Below are 17,693 nucleotides of genomic sequence, written 5' to 3'. Positions count from 1 at the left end.
GGAGGGGCTGCCGTGGGGCTCCACATCCATCCCGCTGGCCTTGGGACACGTGTGGAGCTCGAAGAGCCCTCTAGGGCCACCGAACATCAACAGCCCCCTCCCACGGCGGACGTGGCCACCTTCTGACCCCCAGAGACAGGTCTGCCCGGAAGCTCACTCACGACAATAGCCACTTTCGGCTCGTCCCCCGATGCCCCGGCCTCTCTCTGCAAGAGGCAGGCGCTGTCCTGTGTGAACAGGGAGACAGCAGCAAGGCCACGGGCAGCTCTTGGGTTCAAAAGCCCATCTTGGAACACGGGTCTCCCCTGGCCTGCGCGTAGGACCACAAAGAGCTCACAGGTCATGAGACAGAAGTGTGCGACAGAAACTGCTCCACTCGGGCCCTTGAATCAAGTCCGGGCGGGGTTCTGAGCCAATGAACATCCTTAGGACGGACTCCCGGGGTGACAGAAAAGGATGTCCAGGATGATGGAGCCAAGTGACTTACACTAGTTCGTGCTATAGACAAGGCAGCAAAATTACAAACATCGAAGACAAACCAGAACATGCTGCATAAAATCAATCAGACACGCAAAAGGGGAAAAGAAAACTAAGGGTGTGCAGAAACCTAGCACATACACAGGAAGTAATGTTAAATAATAATAATGTTAAATAAAACAATAATAATGTTGAATAATAATAACAGCAAAACAACAACAATAATAATGTGAAATAATAGTAACAACGGCAGAGAGTCTCTTGCCCGCGCGCCTGGCTGTCTTCCCCGGGGCCCCTCGGAGGGGATGGGCTCCAGCTTCCCTCCCCACCCTGAGCAGAACTCCGGGTGGCCAAAGACCTCCGGAGCCTAGCCACAGCCATGCTCAAGGCCCCTCTGCCTTGACCCCCATGCCATCGACTTACTGCCGTGTTTCTCCACGACACTCGGAACCCACACACACCTGTGCCCTGGCTCTACATGACGGGTCCAAACTCACAGGGAACACCAACAAATGGGACAGGACGACTTGCACAACTGCCGTTCGATGCACTCGTCTGAGTGCTCCAAAACCCGCAGGGAACTAGAAACGAATGCGAGGTTCTGACACGCGCCACTGCTGGTTGCAGCACTCATGTCCGGGACAAGACATAATGTTGCAAGGAATCGAAGTTATGCATCACAGGAGCCAAAGCCCTGAGCACAGCAGGGAACGAGTGTGCCTTGCACGCAGCGATCTGGGTTCCCGTAGAGTTCCCCTGAGCACCACCAGGAATGATTCCTGAGTGCGAAGCCAGGAGTAACCCCTGAGCATCGTTGGGTGTGGCCCCAAACGTATTGTATCACTGTCATCCTGTTGCTCATCAATTTGCTCAAGCGGGCACCAGTAATGTCTCCATGGTGAGACTTGTTACTGTGTATGGCGTATCGAATACGCCACGGGTAGCTTGCCAGGCTCTGCCATGCGGGCGGGATACTCTCGGTAGCTTGCCAGGCTCTCCAAGAGGGGTGGAGGAATCCCCCTAAACCTACTCCAAAAAAAAGAAAAAAATCGAAAGAACCAATTATGCATTACATAAAGACAACTAGGAAATGTATGAACCGTATGTTGTTGCAACAAATAACATGTTACTTTTTTTTTTACTACGTAACTAGATGTAGGTTAGCTGTATCTTATAAGCAAGGTATATACATATTTGAAGCTATACATGTATGTGTATAAAATACACATACACCGTGTATGTGTGTAAAATAAAAAGGCAAGGGCTGGAGTGATAGCACAGCAGGTAGGGCATTTGACTTGCACATGGCTGACCTGGGTTCGATTCCCAGCATCCCATATGGTCCCCTGAGCACCACCAGGGGTGGTTCCTGAGTGCAGAGCCAGGAGAGACCCCTGTGCAAAAAAAAAAAAAAAAAGGCAAGAGGCACAATTAAGCCTGGGACCTGCCCTCAGGCCCAAGAGAGGAGGGTCACAGCGACAGTGGCACAGGAAGCACTGACAAGCCTTTCATGTGAAAGCCCTAGGTTCGCGCCCAGGTACCACATATGGCCCCCAGGGCCCCTCCAGGAGTCACCCCTGAGAGCAGAGCCAGGAGTCAGCCCTGATGGCCCCAAGCCCCAAGCTCCCCTGTAAAATAATATTTTTTAAGAGAAAAAAAATGAAGAAAAATTGGCCAGAAGGTTATTTTCTTTCCATAATCCAAATGCAAACTCCCCAGAAGCTACAAGAGCCTTTCAAGCACGTATTCCCCCCTGGTGTTCCCTGCGCCCCACACCCGACCCCATGCCTAAGATTGCTCTCCACTTCTTCCACATCTCGGGTCTCATTAAAAATCGGTGGATTTCTCTAGAACATGCTGTTATCTTCAGGAGTGGGCCAGCAGGAATAAAGGAAAGGAAAAGCCAAGCGACAGCATTTACTAATAACGCACTGCTCACATTGGCTGATGCCATATATTTACAATGCCTTTTATCTATCACAATGAAACTCAGAGACACCAAAGGCCTGCAGACTTGCACGCCCCACGGGAAAAAACAAGGGAACAAATGAAAAATATAGGACAGTCCTCTGTACTTCAAAGCGCAGCCAATTTCCAGCCCCCTCCATAGGACCAGCTCGGTAAGAGGGGCAGACTGCAGGGCACTCACGGAGGCATCTGAATAGAACCGTTATCAATTGCATGTGGCCTTTCTATAACTGGAAACTCAACCAACATGAGCAATGACAGTATTGCCAATTTCAAATTTCAGGAAAAAGCGCACAGCAAATGACAAAATAGTCTAGGCAAAATCAAAAGTATATTAACCTGTGCGTACAAAGTCAGGCTTTGCCAGGAAATGCGTCATCCTCACTCTCAACAATCAGTTACAACAAATTTAACTTACCTCAATGTCAGATGACCTCAAAGGGATATTCAGAAGTCTTGGAGGCAGAGATTGCACAAGACCAGGTGCGGTGCATTTTTAATAAATATAAAATCAGACATACTCATACTAAAAGGGAAGTCTCTCAGCGTTGATCAAAATAAACTACTTTAACTGCATGCCACACAAAATGCTACGCTTAAAAAGACAAGCCAGGAAATGGGAAAACATTGCCATATGGCTGTGCATATTAGTACTGCAAAAATGGGAAACAATGTATGAGTAAATAAACCAGCAAGAGTGTCACTCGACAGAGCGGGCCCACACAGATGGCAGGAAAGGGCGACACGCTAACAAAGGGGCACTGACGATGATTGGTGCGTGCCGCCGCCTCAACATGCCCATGCCCAAGTCTGACACAGAAGGCCAGCATCAGGGGAGACCCAGCCGTGACGTGAGATTACCCCCACAGGGCACACACGCATGCACGCACACCTTTTCTCCAAGGTGACACGAAGGACACACTGTGGGTAACTTCCCCGCACAGGCCATCCCTTCCGGGCCCCAAGTCCCACGAGTCCGGTAAAAGCCCCGAGGACCCACCTTCTATCAACTGCCAGCAGGGAGGCGACACTTCTCCGATCGTCCTGGGGTAAGTGCAGGGCCGGGTGGGCGCCTGCGTGGTCCAGGAGTGGGGCCATGTGTATGGGCTCCATGGCGCACTCCAGACACCTGGTACCACCGCTCCCCGTCCACGTGCCACGAGGTCACCGGGGACTGCCAGGGCTGGCTGGCTGACACCGTGTTTGCCCGGCAGCCCTGGCTACACAGGGACATGTGAAGCTTCTGGCTTCTGGCCAGAGCCTTGCTGGTGGCCACAGTGCTACAGCTGTGGCAGGCTGGGGCAGCCCCGAACTGCATTCATCTTCCCCTCACCCGAATCACCTTCTGAAATTACCATGTGAGTACCCGGCTCCTCCCTGCAACCCTGACACTGGGAATGTTGGCGCCGTGCCCTCAGTCTGGGGACAGGAGCCCCTGAGTCCACCCCACAGCTCACCCAGTGCCTCCTCCACCCCCGCCACCACAGCCAGCCCCAAGGAGCAGAATGACAGTTCCGAAGAGTCAGGCGAAACCTACCCACCCCAGATGCACCCGCCCAGGCGCTCCCAGTGCCTTGAGAGCACCCCTCATTTCTCTTCGGCGGCTCCGAGGGATGCTCTGCACAGCGCCACGAGCTCCCCAACGCCTGCACCAGGAAACGGCGGCACCACGCCAGGGTGCACCAGATGTGTGCCCAGGAGAGTCACTAGTGTCACAAAGACACTCCACAGTAGGCTAAGGAGATTCCTCGTGAAGAGACGCAGTGCTTTAGGGGGCGGATGCCCTTGGCCCCAGGGAACACGGAGGAGAAGGAAAGAAATCAAGTGGGGGGGGGGGGGCTGGAGCGATAGCACAGCAGGTAGGGCGTTTGCCTTGCACACGGCCAACCCAGGTTCGAATCCCAGCATCCCATATGGTCCCCTGAGCACCGCTAGGAGTAATTCCTGAGTGTAGAACCAGGAGTGACCCCTGCGCATCGCCAGGTGTGACCCAAAAAAGGAAAAAAAAAAGAAATCAAGTGGGGGTGGAGACAGATGAGAAGCAGGGAAGGAGGGGCATGTCCAGGAGACTCGGGTACATGGGTGGTGTTAAGGAGTGACAGAGCTAAGTACCAAGTCACCTATCCCCTCTCTGCCCAGCCTCATAAAGCTGCTCCATACGCTGAGTAATGGTAATCCCTTCGAGTAACAGTTCAGGCATCTATCCCCCATCGTACGTCAGCAGCAGCAGCAACAGCATCCTAGTGACAGATCCAACAGGCACCGGCAGAGTCGATCGTGAAATCGAATGCCAGCGGCCGGAAGGCAGGCACGGTCTGAACGGAGACCGCCCCTTTCGTAGCCACACCAGGGAACATGCCCGGGAAGGAGCCTGGCTCCCAGGCGCTGTTTCCGTGGACTCTGAGACTCTCTGGTGTACCCCTACAGCTGAGTTCCTCCGGACCCCTGGGCACAGTCTGCACAGGTGGGGGGTGGATGCCCTGCTCCCAGAGCAGCCCTGGCCGACGACGATGATGCTGAAAGAGGGGATGGTGCCAGGTTCCACTGAAGTATGGCCCTGGGGCTGGGGGACTTCCTAGCGCACAGAGATAGGGCAGCCCCATTTCTCAACAGTCAGATACTGCATTTGGACCTTCCGTGCCCAGGGTTTGCACAGACTGGACACGTAACATGGGGCCCTCTGCTCCCCTCCCTGTACTGCAATGGCTGCTCACTCGGCCACCAGGTCACTCTCTCCCAGAGTGGGTTCTACTGCTGGCCATGTGGGGAGGTAGGGTGGGGGGGGGGGTATGCTAACCTTGGGGGCCACCTGGGGGGATCATCTCCTGGCTCCAGTCTAGGTGGGGTACATTAAGATGCACAAGTTTCTGGGGTCGGAACGATAGGACAGGGGGGAGGGCATTTGCCTTGCACGTGGCCAATCTGCATTTGATCCTTGGCATCCCATGCGGTCCCCTGAGCATCACTGGAAGTGATTCCTGACTGCAGAGCCAGGAGGAAGCCCTGAGCATCAAACCAAAAACAAACATAAACAAACATATATAACCCTTAAAAAAATAATTAAAAAAAAACACACAGGTCTCCTGCATGGTTTCTACTATACAAGGACTCGCTCGAAACTAATGCTCAGCATCCAGCTCCCATAAGACCAGAAATCACAGAGATCACATGACAAAGCTGCGGGGACTCAGTGAATATACTCTAAAAACACTCATCGCCACACAGCAAGGCCAAATCAGTCCTTTGCCAATTGATAGAAACTGGACAAGGCCACATCCTAGGTACCGGAGGGTACAGCAGGGCGGGCGCTGGCCCTGCACGGGCTTGTCAATCTCCGACAGCTCATCCGGTCCCCTGAGCCCTACCAGGAATGATCCCTGAATGCAGAGTCAGGAGTAAGTCCTGAGCCCTGGCAGATGTGGCCCAAAATAATAATAATAATAATAATAATAATAAAAACTGTGGCGGGGGGAATCATACATTTAAAGCAAAGGTTCAACTTGAGTCTAAATAAACCTACAGACCACCTGCATGGTGTGTGTGAGAAAGCCAAACTAAGCCAAACTGCAGGGGACACAGCAGGTGAAGGAGACGGGACAAGTGCTGGGCGAACTAGTTCATTTCGTGGGTCAGTTTATTTATTTCTTTATTTTGAAATAGAACAGATTTGGAGGGTTTTGAAGGTGTGGAGGGGAGGGAGAGAGAGAGTAACAGGCTCAAGGGAGAACTCAGCTTCTCTGACAGCAAAGAGGGCCCCTACACACACCCCAGCATTAGACAGGAAGGCATGAAAGTCCACACCTCAAAAGGGGAGATGCAGGCAACACAGGTGCTCGGGCAACACATGTGCTCCGGTATCACATGTGCTCAGCCACATGGGCACAAGCAGCACATGGACTCAGGCAGCATATGCACCTCGTTGGTCAGTTAAAATCTCACCCACCAGAAAGGTCTCCAATAAAAATAGGCCATGGGGCAGGTAGGCTGGGAGAGAGCAGGGGCCAAAAGGGAGCCCCGACCCAGGCCACGGCCCGTCCCCGATACCCAGCGGGCAGGACAGCGGGGATGTCAGCCACGCTCACAGCCACATCCCGAGGCTAAGGCAAGCCCAAGGACAGGGACCACTGGGACACAGCCCTGAAGAGGCCCAGTGACAGGTCACCAAGCAGCGGGCCCAGCCAGGGGACACGGGATACAGGGGACAGCTACAGATGCAGACCCCACAACAGAAGCCAGGACACGGGACAGAACCATCTAGAGACACAACCAGACCCTCATACCTTGGGAACGGGTAGCGGGGGTGAGACGAGTGGCACTCGGGGGAAAGGAGCAGCCTGGACACTGGGAAGGGGCCCGACCCCACCTCCTCATCCTACATGGTCAATCCTCCTCCAGCACCCAAGTTAGCTCAGCAAGTCCGTGCTGAGATCCGCAGCGCCCACCTGCTTGGGAAGAAAGCCGCTTTGGTGATCACATACGCATCCGAAGAGAAATCAGGAAATGGAAGTAGGCAGATGGGCGCGAGTGCTACTATGTACAAATGTGCGAAGCTGTGAAAGTAAATACGGCAGAGTGAGCACATGGTCGGGACAGGCACGGGTTCTGCCAGGGGGGAGACGGGAACGCAAGTGAGCCCCACACCTGGCTCTGCGCTTGGCTGGCACCTTAAGGAATGTCTCATCTATCTCGCCAGTCCTGGTGCCTTCTTTTCCTTTTTTTTTTTTTTTTGTTTCTGCAAAAATAATTCCACAGCATACTAAAAAAGACTGACTTTTCTACCAAGAATATTTGTACAACGTGAATGAACCTCACCACAAAATTAGGGTTTCATCTTTGTCTACAACTTAGCATTTGCTCCCTTAAAAATCATCCAACTAGGGGCTGGAGTGATAGCACAGTGGGTAGGGCATTTGCCTTGCACATGGCCAAGCCAGGTTCGATTCCCAGCATCCCAGAGGGTCCCCCGAGCACCGCTAGGAGTGATACCTGAGCACAGAGCCAGGAGGAACCCCTGAGCATCACCGGGTGTGACCCAAAAAGAAAATAAAAATTCATCCAACTGGGAATGCAGAAAAAGAATGAAAGGGCTGTGGCTACAGACAAGACAGTGGGGAGAAGGCCTGCTTTGCCTGCAGTCGGCCAGGTTCCATCCCTGGCACCCAGGAGGGTCCCCCAGCCCTGCCAGGAGCGATTCCTGAGCATAGAGCCAGGAGGAAGCCCTGGGCACCACCAAGTGTTGCCCTGAAATCCATGAACCAAAAACCCTGAACAACACTCCCTGCCCCTCAGCCCACCCCCACCCCAGCACTGCAGAAAACCAGCAGCCCCCACCTGTTAAACCGGGCCAAGATCTCCTCCAGAGGAATCACATGAAGACAAGTTGCAATGCAATAAGCAAAGGGTCTTTATTGGCTAGCTGGAGCTAGGGCCCAAGTCTTATCAACACAATGGCCCAGACCCAGCTACGGAAGGTGTGCCAAAAACTTTCTTTTTTTTTTTTTTTTTTTTTTAAGCTTTCTGGACCACTCCTGGCAATGTTCAGGACTTGCTCCTGTTTGGCCCTCAGAAATTGTTGCTGGAGGTGAGACTGTACAGCAAAGAGGGCATTTGCCTTGTGCACAGTTGATCCTGCTTCGGTCCCCAGCACCCCATATGGTTCCCTCAGCACAACCAGGAGCAATTCTCGAGTGCAGAGCCAGAAGCAACCTCTGAGCATCGCTGGGTGTGGCCCAAACAAACAAAAAATTATTCCTGGTGGTACTTGGGGGGACCTTATGGGATGCCAGGAATCAAATCCAGACCAGGCGTGTGCAAGGTGAGTGCCCTGCCTGCTATAATATCATCCCAACTGCTAAACTCAAGCTCCTATTTTATTTCCCTTTCCTTTTTATTTTAAGTTAAATCATCGGGCTCTCCCCGCCCTTGAAGAAGCCTGTGTTTTCTCTTGAGCATGTTACTCTCTCTGTCTCTGTCTCTCTCTCTCTTTCCCCCTCCACACCTTCAAAAAACCCTCCAAATAAAATCATTTTACTTCAAAAAAAATTAAATCACAAGATAAACAGTTACAAAGTTGTGTATGATTGGGTTTCAGTCATACAATATTCCAACACCCGTCCCTTCACCAGTGCATACTTCCCACCACCAGTGTCCCCAGTTTCCCTCCCACCAGCCCCCCCAACGCCCCCCTCACTGAGTGAAATGAGTCAGAAGGAGAGGGACATGAAGTGATTGCACTCATTTGTGAGATATAAAAAAAACATGAGACTAATAACCAAGGACAATAAAAACACAAGCCAGGAGGATTGGTCACGACTAGAAGCTTCCTCAAGGGCTGGGGGAGGACACAGCAGGGACAGAGAAGGGACCACAACGACAGAGATGGGCAGAAATGATTGCTCTGGATGAGAACTATGCTGAAAAGCTCAAGCTGCTTAGCCTTGAGAGGCCCATCTCTAATCTTCTGTACTCTTCTCAAGAACCCGCCCACTCAGGAGCATCCACTTTAGTGGCACTACCTCCACCCTCTGCGCCCCTCTTTTCCACGAACCTGCAGCCAGGAACGGAATCTGATGTGGCCTGGGTGGAAACTGGGAGGGAGGGAGGGAGGGAGGGAGGCTCCTTGAAAGACACTCACAGAATTGGGGCTGCACTGGGGGCTGCCATACAGCCAGCCCTGGCTCCCTGCTCTGCGGCGCTCCAGGAGCTGTGCAGGGCTGGCATCCCGCCCAGGAGTCCCGCGAGCACAGCAAGACTAGAACCTGTTGAGCCTCTCTGCGCAGGCCTGCAAATACTCAGAGCACCTCCACCAGCGGATCACGCGTGTCGGGTCCAGGGTTCCCTACCCGGGAATACATACACACAAGCACGCACGCGCGCACACACACGCAGACACACACACTGAGACATACACATACAGACACAGCAGACACACACACACACAACAGACACAGACACACACACTGAGACACACACATAGACGCACACAGACACACACATAGATACACACAGACACAGACACACATACAGACACAGACACACACTGAGACATACACATACAGATACCACAGACACACAGACACAGACACACACTGAGACACACATAGATACACAAAGATACCCGGAGATACATAGACACACAAAGATACACATAGAGATATACAGACACACACATACAGACAGACAGAGACACACACATAGAGAAAAACACAGAGAGAAATACAGAGACACACAGACAGACATACAGATACAGAGGCACACACAGACACACACAGAGACACACACACACACACAGAGTTTGAAAAACTTGCTGAAGGATGTTGGAACGTTGTATGACTGGAATGCAATCATGAACCATTTTGCAATGCTCTATCTCACGGTGATTCAATAAGTAAATAAATAAATAAATGAGACAAAAGAAAGGCAGGAACTGCAAGCCCCGCCAGCCGGGCAGGCCGCGTCCGCAGCGTGTGGGGCCAGGGCCGTGTGGCACTCACACTCCAACGCCAGCTGTCGTGTCTACGGCACCTCCCCACCCTTCGCCACCAAACTGCAACAACTGCAGATACAGACAGGGTATTGGGGGGCGTTTCATTTTGTTTTGCTGAGAACCGTGGGGACCAGCAGCCTCGCCCACCCCCTCCCCGCCCTTCCAGAAGCCACAGCAGCTGCAGAAGCTCCCTGCCCACTTACATACTCTGGGTCTCCCAGTAATCCCCACACTTTAGTGCAGGGAATCTGAGAAAAATGCAGGAGGGCACTGGAGCAGTGAGACAGGGCAGCATTCGGCGTCTGTCCCAACCCTGCCAGGCGTGATCCCCAAGCATGGGCGAGGAGTCAGCCCTGAGCACCGTGGAGCCGTGGCCCCGAATGAAACACAACAGGAAAGCAAACCAAAGAGCACGGGAGGCTTCTCGGTGCAGAGAGCGCCCAGGCCGGCACGTTCTCCATGGCGCCCTGTGCCATGTGCCATCGGGGCCCTTCTCCTGCCAGCTGTGTGTGCCTGCCCAATCCCTGCACACAGGCATGTGCTGCAGGCCCACTTCCAGGCCTGTGTCTGCCTGACCCCCAGCATGTCCCGGAGAAACCCGGGCGGGCGCGCTCCCTGAACCGGATGTGCAAATGCCCCAGAGAGGACCCAGGCGGGCACGTGGCCCCGGCGCCAGAACTCAGCTTTTCCTAGGCAGGAATACGGGGGGGGGGGGGGGGGGTCGTTCTCCGGTGCCCAGTCCCCGCCCCCACCCGTGTGTCCCGAAGGAAAGCTGATGGGCACGTCATCCGGCAGGGTTTGCGTGAGGCTGCCATCTGCACGGCACAAGACCCGGCACTCTCGTTCTGGCCAGAAGGGACACAGGAGGACAAGAGCTGCAGGGCGCCCACAGAGGGCACGTTCAGGCCACTTCTACAGGGCATGCGGCCCGGCGTGTCCAAAAGAGCCTGCGGGAGGCTGCCAGCTCCATGGCTCAGGACCCCTTTATATGGGGCGCAAAAGCTCCTGCTGTGTCCATGGGTGCAGATCCCCCTGCCCTGTTTGTGGGGCAACCCCCTGCTGTGTCCGTGAGGTACAGAACTCTTCCTGCTGTCTCCATGGGCGCAGATCCCCCTGCTGTGTCCGTGGGGTGCAGATCCCCTGTCCTGTCTGTGGGGCACCCCCTGCCGTGTCTGTGGGGCACACATCCACCCCTTGCCATTGGTTTGGAGAGGACACCTGGGAGGGGCAAATCTCCTGCAGCCCGACCACTGGGGTCCCACACCTCCACGCCTGCTCGCCAGCAAGCAGGCGCCTCCCGCGGGCAGCTATCTGCGGGGCAGGTCTTCATCTACCTTGTGGGTGGAGGGGGGACAAGGGGCAGGGCGTCTCCACACCAAACAAAGGGTCTTCACAATGGACACCCCCCCCCCAGGCTGTCAATAAGCACCACTTCCTGCTTGCCGAGGATGGCTGCTCAGAGTGCCTCGGTTTGCCATGACTCAGGATGAGCGAAAAGACCCCTCCGCCCACATTTCACACAGGCACACTTGAAGCAAGCCCTCGGCAGACAGCAGGAGCTGCCAAGGGGCAGAGGATTCTGGGTGATCTGACATAAACACAGAGAGCATCTTGAGATGGTCCAAGCCTCGCTTGGTAACCTTGGCAACCCAAACGTCCTCCAAATGTGCTCAAGTCCTTGACGTGCTTCATAAAAGCTGAAGCCTGGGAATTTCTGCTTCTGTGCTCAGCCGCCAGCTGCCTGCAAAACCCCCCCGCCGCTGTCCCTTCTGAAGAAATTCAGTACAAGGCTCCTGGAGCCTAATTAAAACACCACTTTCCCACTTCTCAATGCAATGCTGCTTGGGTTTTCATTTGTTTTGTTTTGCTGTTTTTTTCTTTTTCTGTTGTTGCTTTTTGTGGGCTTTTTGGGGTTTGTTTTTTTTTTTTTTTTTTGCTGGCAACTGTTATTTTTTGTTGTTGTTGTTTTTGCTGACAAGCATTGGTGCAACAGTTTGGTTTGCTTAAAAGGCTGAGGAAAAAATGGGTTTGTGTTCTGAAGTTTCAGAAACCGGCTCGGAGCTCTGCAAATGGATGTCACATACCAGGCCCACCACAGAAACAACACACAATTGAAAACACACACACACACACACACACAACACCCCCCTTCTTCTCTTGGCTTTGAGGCCCTCCACTTGCTCACAACCTCTATGAGGGTGAAAATGATTGCCACTTGCAGGGGAGAACCAACAGAGGGCCCCCAAGTGCTGGAAATAGATTTGGTAGTACACAGGTTGATCTCGGGCACACACACACACACACACACACACACACATACACACACACACGCACACACATGTCTCCCTACCCCTGCTCTCCAACCACCATTGCAACACAGCAATTCCAGCCCCGGGTAGAACACACAGGGCCGAGAGCAATACAATAGTGCACAGAGCACTGCACACAGCCTACCCAGCACCCCTAGAGGACCCCCGAGATCCAACAAGAGTGTCCAGAGCTCAGAGCCACAGGTAAGCCCTGGGCACCGCGGGGTGTGGCCCAAAGACACACCAAACAAACAAAATCCCCAAAATGGCATAAAAACAGTCATTTCAAAAGGTGATATGCAAGCTCTGGGCACTGTGGTGCTATACGGACAGCTGTCAAGCCCTAGACACCAAGGAGAGATCAAGAAAATGCAACGAATACATACAAACCTACTAGAAATGAGAATTCATTGGGGCTGGTGAGACAGTACAGCGGGGAGGGCGTTTGCCTTACATGCAGCTACTCAGGTCCCATCCCCGGCACCCCATAGGGTCCCCCAAGCACTGCCAGGCATGATTCCTGAATGCAGAGCCAGGAGCACTGCTGGGTGTGGCCCAAACAGCCCCTCTCCCCCCGCCCCCCGCCAACACACAAAAACAATCACAAAAACAACAACCAAAAAATTCATCTCTAGCAACACTGTCCCCGGACAGCAAGGCCCTCTCGCAGCCGCGTGCAGGGCGGAACCGTGGTGGGGCTCTCAAGTGCAAGCAGCAGAGGGGCAGCGAGCAGCTCGGGCTGGGCTCACTCACAGGAGCCACAGAGAGGAAAGACGCGGGGGAGCAGACGAACCCATCCACAGGGCAGCCCTGCCACTTGCCCTCCCTGTCCAATCCCCAACAAGGAGAAGGCAGGGCGGGCTCCACCCATCTTCCAAATGCAAGGTCTCTCAGGGGACCTCGGGACCCCCTTGCCCACCCACGGCCCCTGCTGCTGTGCTTATGGTCGTGCTCCGAATCTGCACTGTTGCCCTCGCAGTCGGTTGTGGAAAACATGCACTCAGGGTTGGAAGCATGGCACCGTGGGTAGCGCTCTTGCACTGCACGCAGCTGGCCTGGGTTGGCTCCCCCGCATCCCATAGGGTCCTCCAGCACCGCCAGGAGTGATCCCCGAGTGCAGAGCCGGGAGAAAGCCCTGAGAACCACCAGGCACGCATGCCCCCTAAAAACTGCTTTTTAAATAAAACACAGGGCCATCCTCATGAGTGCTCCAGCAGTTACTACTTCAGCCTTCAGTAAAATGCACTGCTCATGTATGATCCGCACATTGACCTCAGCGGGCCTCCTCTGCACCATCAGAATGGACCTCAGAAACTCGGGAAATCTGCCAACATTACCTTTATGTTCACCAAAAACGTGAAGGCACACCAAAAATCCAGGGCATGTGCCTGTGCCCTCCAATCCAGTCAATTATGCTGCACATTTTTAAAAATGACACAAATTGCAGAAACTGTCCACAATCCCAGCATTCGGCCACAGCGCTGTATATCTAAAAACCAACCGGACGGCTATTTTTATTTAAAAAAAAAAAAAAAAAAACACGAGATAGATACGGTTCCGAAGAGAAGCAGCATTCTACTCCAGTCTCTTTAAACGCCTAGAAGATTCCGTGCAGCTCAGCTCAGCGCCACACACCTGAGACGCGGGACGGTCGGCAGAGGGCGCGCAAACGTGCGCGTTGCGCTGGTCGCTGGCGGCCGCCTCTGGACTGCGCGCGCGGGGGGTGGGGAGTCTCCGTGCCAGGCCGCCGCGGAAGCCGTGCGCAGTAGCAGTACCGCTGCCCGCGCTCAGCGGAGTTCCCGACCAGAGGAGCGATCGGCTGGCAAAGTGGTACCTGCGGCGGCCCACTCTGGCCACGGAGAGGCGCGCAGCGCAGGGCGGGGCGCTGCGCGTGCCAGGACCCCCCTGGCGCAATGTAAGGCCCCCCCGTGTCCGCAGGGGAGCGGGGGCGCGCGATGAGGCTCCCAGTCCGCGCGGTGCGCCGGGCTGCCGCCGGCGCAGGCAGGCTCTGAGACACGCTGCATCGCAGCGCTTGCACACAGCGCGCGCGCGCCTCAGGTCCTGCAGCTTTGGCGCCCACGGTTGCCCGCACTTTGGCTACCGTGTCCGGGCATCCTCGGGGGCGTGGAATGCCCCAGTCGTGATACTTGGATCATGGGCTGTTCCATGGGAAAGGCTAGGGACCCTGCCCCGCGCAACGGTAGACGGCGCCCACCTGCGACACCCAGTACACCGTCCGGCCACCGGAGCAGGCAGGAAAAAACTTCCTCATGTTCAAATCCTGAGGTGAGTACCCAGCCCCCAGGGCTACTCGGCACAAAGGAAGGTGCCCTGAGGGTGCCGGGGTGGAGCCCAGGGAGGGACAGCTTCGGGGACCTCATGGGGGCAAGGATATGGACCCCGTGGGGGACCTCATGGGGGCAAGGATATGGACCCCGTGGTAGGGCAGATGGGAATGAATGGCATCAAGGAGGGATGGAGGCCCCAGGGGGGATAAGCGGAGACCAGGAGAGGAATATGGGATGCGGACCCCCATGGAGAAGGGGGAGGATAGGAAACCCCAGGGGAGGAAGGCGGGGTGCCCAGGGGGCACGGATGGACATCCTGTTGAGGGTTAATGGAGACCCAGTAAGAGGACGATGGGGGATGCAGAATGGGAGCGTTGGGGACCCATGGAACGAGGGACGAAGACTACTGGGTGCAGGATGCGGATCGCGCTGCAGGGAGCGGAGGGGCCCCGCATGAGCCTGTCTTACACTCTGCAGAGTGTGGAGAGGCCGAGCCAGACACCGCTCCAAAGAGTGCAAGGCTCCGAGGACCCAGACCCAGCGACCCTCCAATACTCTCCTCAGTGCTTAACCAAGAGTCGCCCCTCGTCCCGCCGCCGCCACAGCCGCATTTCCTCTGCCAAGGGCACAGACTCCAAGAGCCAGGGCCCCCAGTCCCCTGGGGAGAGTGAGCCCCGAGGGGAGGAGGCGGACCCCCGAGCCATGGAGAGACAGCCCCCCAGGAGGGAGACCCCCGCCAGAGCGGACCCCTGCGGCGGGGAGCAGGACCCCCACAGCAGGGGGCCCGAGGTCTACGCAGAGAGCAGCGTCACGGAGCCCCTCCCCAGTGCCACGGGACACAGGCCCAGGGAGAAGAGGCGGCGGCCAGGGCTGCCGCAGGTGGAAGGGGTCCCCAAAAAGAGAGTGCGGTGGGCCACGGAGCTGGAAGCTGTCGTGTACCCACCTGCCTCCCTCAGCCCCCCGGCCTCCCCGTGCCCATCTGTCCTGCGGCGCCCGGCTGTGTCCCTGCGCCCAGCATCCTTGCTGCGCCCAGCTGGGTCCTGGCTCCCGCCACTGAGAATGGCACCTGTCCTGTCCCAGCCAGGCCCCTCCCAGGAGACCCGGCGCCCACCTTTCCTCAACCCCGCGCCCGCGTTCCCACACACACCTGTCTTCCAGCGCCCCCCTGACCTCCAGTACCCACCTGGCCCCCTGTGTCCACCGGACCCCCAGTGTCCACCTGTGTTCCGGCACACCCCTTCGTCCCAGCAGCCTCCCCCGTTCCAGCGGATATCCGTGATCCAGCGGACACCCGCGTCCCAACCAGCACCCGCACCTGAGCCAACACCCGTGTCCCAGCCGACACCTGCGTCCCAGCAGCCTCCTGTCACCCAACAGCCCACTGCTCTGTTCCAGCTGCACTCGGTGGTCAAGAAGGTACCTGTGTCCCAGCTGCCCCATCCCAGCTGTCTCGTGTTCCCACTGCCGCTGTCCCAGCTGCCCCCTGTCCCAGCTCTCCCCTGTCCCCACCGCCCCCTGTCCCTGCCGCCCCCGTCCCCGCCGCCCCCTGTCCCCGCCGCCCCCTGTCCCCGCCGCCCCCTGTCCCTGCTGCCCCCGTCCCTGCCGCCCCATCCCCGCTGCCCCTGTGCTCCAACAGGCATCTGTGAACCAGCAGGCACCTGTGTCCCAGCGTGAGCCTGCGGCCCGGCAGGTATCTGTGATCCGGCAGACGCCTGTGACCCAGCTGCCCCCTGGGCCGCAGCACACACCTGGGCCCCCGCGTGTACCCAGGCCCCAGCAGCCTCCCGTGAGCCAGCTGCCCGCTGCGCCCCGGCAGGTACCCGAGTCCCAGCCCTGTGTCCCCGCGGACCCCCGGGTCCCCGCAGACCCCGGGCGGACCCCAGCAGCTTCCTGTGCTCCAGCAGGTGCCCGGGCCCCAGCAGCCTCCCGTGATGCTCCCGCAGACACCTGCGCCCCAGCAGGTACCTGAGTCCCCGCACACACCCGTGTCTCCGCACACATCCATGTCCCGGCACACACCCATGTCCCCATACACATCCATGCCCCAGCTGATACCCGTGTCCCCGCAGACACCTGTGTCCCTACAGACACCCATGCCCACACACACACCCGTGTCCCCACAGGAACCCGGGCCCCAGCAGCCTCCTGTGATCCAGCTGCCCGTGATGCTCCCACAGACACCTGTGCCCCAGCAGGTACCTGAGTCCCTGCAGACACTCATGATCCTGCAGACACCCGTGCCCTGGCAGACACACGTGTCCCCAGATACCCGTGTCCTCGCAGACATGTGTGCCCACAGACACCCATGCCCCTGCAGACACCCGTGTCCCCGCAGACACGCATGCCCCCAGACACCCATGCCCCCGCAGGCACACATGTGCCCGCAGACACACATGTGCCCGCAGGCCTTTGTTCCCACAGCCTCCTGTGACCCAGCTGCAGACTGTGATCCAGCAGCCTGTGCCCCAGCTGCCCCCTGGGCCCCAGCAGGTACCTGAGTCCCAGCAGCCCTGTGTGCCCGCAGTCACCCGTGCCCCAGCCGTCACCCGTGCCCCAGCCGACACCCGTGTCCCAGCATACACCTGTGTTGCAGCTGCGTCCTGTGTTCGAGCAGTCACTCGGGTCCCAGGAGCCTCGTGTGATCCAGCTGCGCCCCATGTCCCCACAGCCTCGTGTGATCCAACTGCATCCTGTGCTCCCACAGACACTCGTGTCCCCGCAGCCTGCTGTCATCGGGCTGCCCCCCGTGTCCCCACGGACACTCATGTCCCCGCAGCCTGCTGTCATCGGGCTGTCCCCCGTGTCCCCGCAGCCTGCTGTCATCGGGCTGCCCCCTGTGTCCCCGCAGCCTGCTGTCATCGGGCTGCCCCCCGCGTCCCCGCAGACACTCGTGTCCCCGCAGCCTGCTGTCATCGGGCTGCCCCCGGTGTCCCCGCAGCCTGCTGTCATCGGGCTGCCCCCCGTGTCCCCGCAGCCTGCTGTCATCGGGCTGCCCCCTGTGTCCCCGCAGCCTGCTGTTATCGGGCTGCCCCCCGTGTCCCCGCAGCCTGCTGTCATCGGGCTGCCCCCGGTGTCCCCGCAGCCTGCTGTCATCGGGCTGCCCCCCGTGTCCCCGCAGACACTCGTGTCCCCACAGCCTGCTGTCATCGGGCTGCCCCCCGTGTC

The 17,693-nt window shown here is 56.9% G+C and overlaps 2 protein-coding genes across 5 annotated transcripts in view; one reads left to right on the top strand and one right to left on the bottom strand.

The window, feature by feature from the left end:
- Positions 1 to 17,693, bottom strand: part of LOC101552334 (protein Shroom2) — a 112,237-nt gene that overhangs the window by 44,719 nt on the left and 49,825 nt on the right. The gene's annotated exons all lie outside the window — the stretch shown is intronic.
- On the top strand, positions 14,967 to 16,578 carry LOC101552065 (uncharacterized). Its single transcript, XM_055122313.1, has 2 exons — positions 14,967 to 15,944; positions 16,183 to 16,578. Exons 1-2 carry the CDS (start codon positions 14,982 to 14,984, stop codon positions 16,495 to 16,497), a joined length of 1,278 nt encoding a protein of 425 aa, XP_054978288.1. The 5' UTR covers positions 14,967 to 14,981; the 3' UTR covers positions 16,498 to 16,578.

Source organism: Sorex araneus, chromosome X (assembly GCF_027595985.1).
Source record: "Sorex araneus isolate mSorAra2 chromosome X, mSorAra2.pri, whole genome shotgun sequence".
NCBI lineage: Eukaryota > Metazoa > Chordata > Mammalia > Eulipotyphla > Soricidae > Sorex > Sorex araneus.
This window is presented reverse-complemented; position numbering and strand designations above follow the sequence as displayed.

Coding starts and splice junctions, on each gene's coding strand:
- LOC101552065 (XM_055122313.1), top strand. CDS start 14,982: ATGAGCCTGTCTTACACTCTGCAGAGTGTGGAGAGGCCGAGCCAGACA. Junction 15,945..16,182: donor TGCACTCGGTGGTCAAGAAG/GTACCTGTGTCC, acceptor GTGAACCAGCAG/GCACCTGTGTCCCAGCGTGA.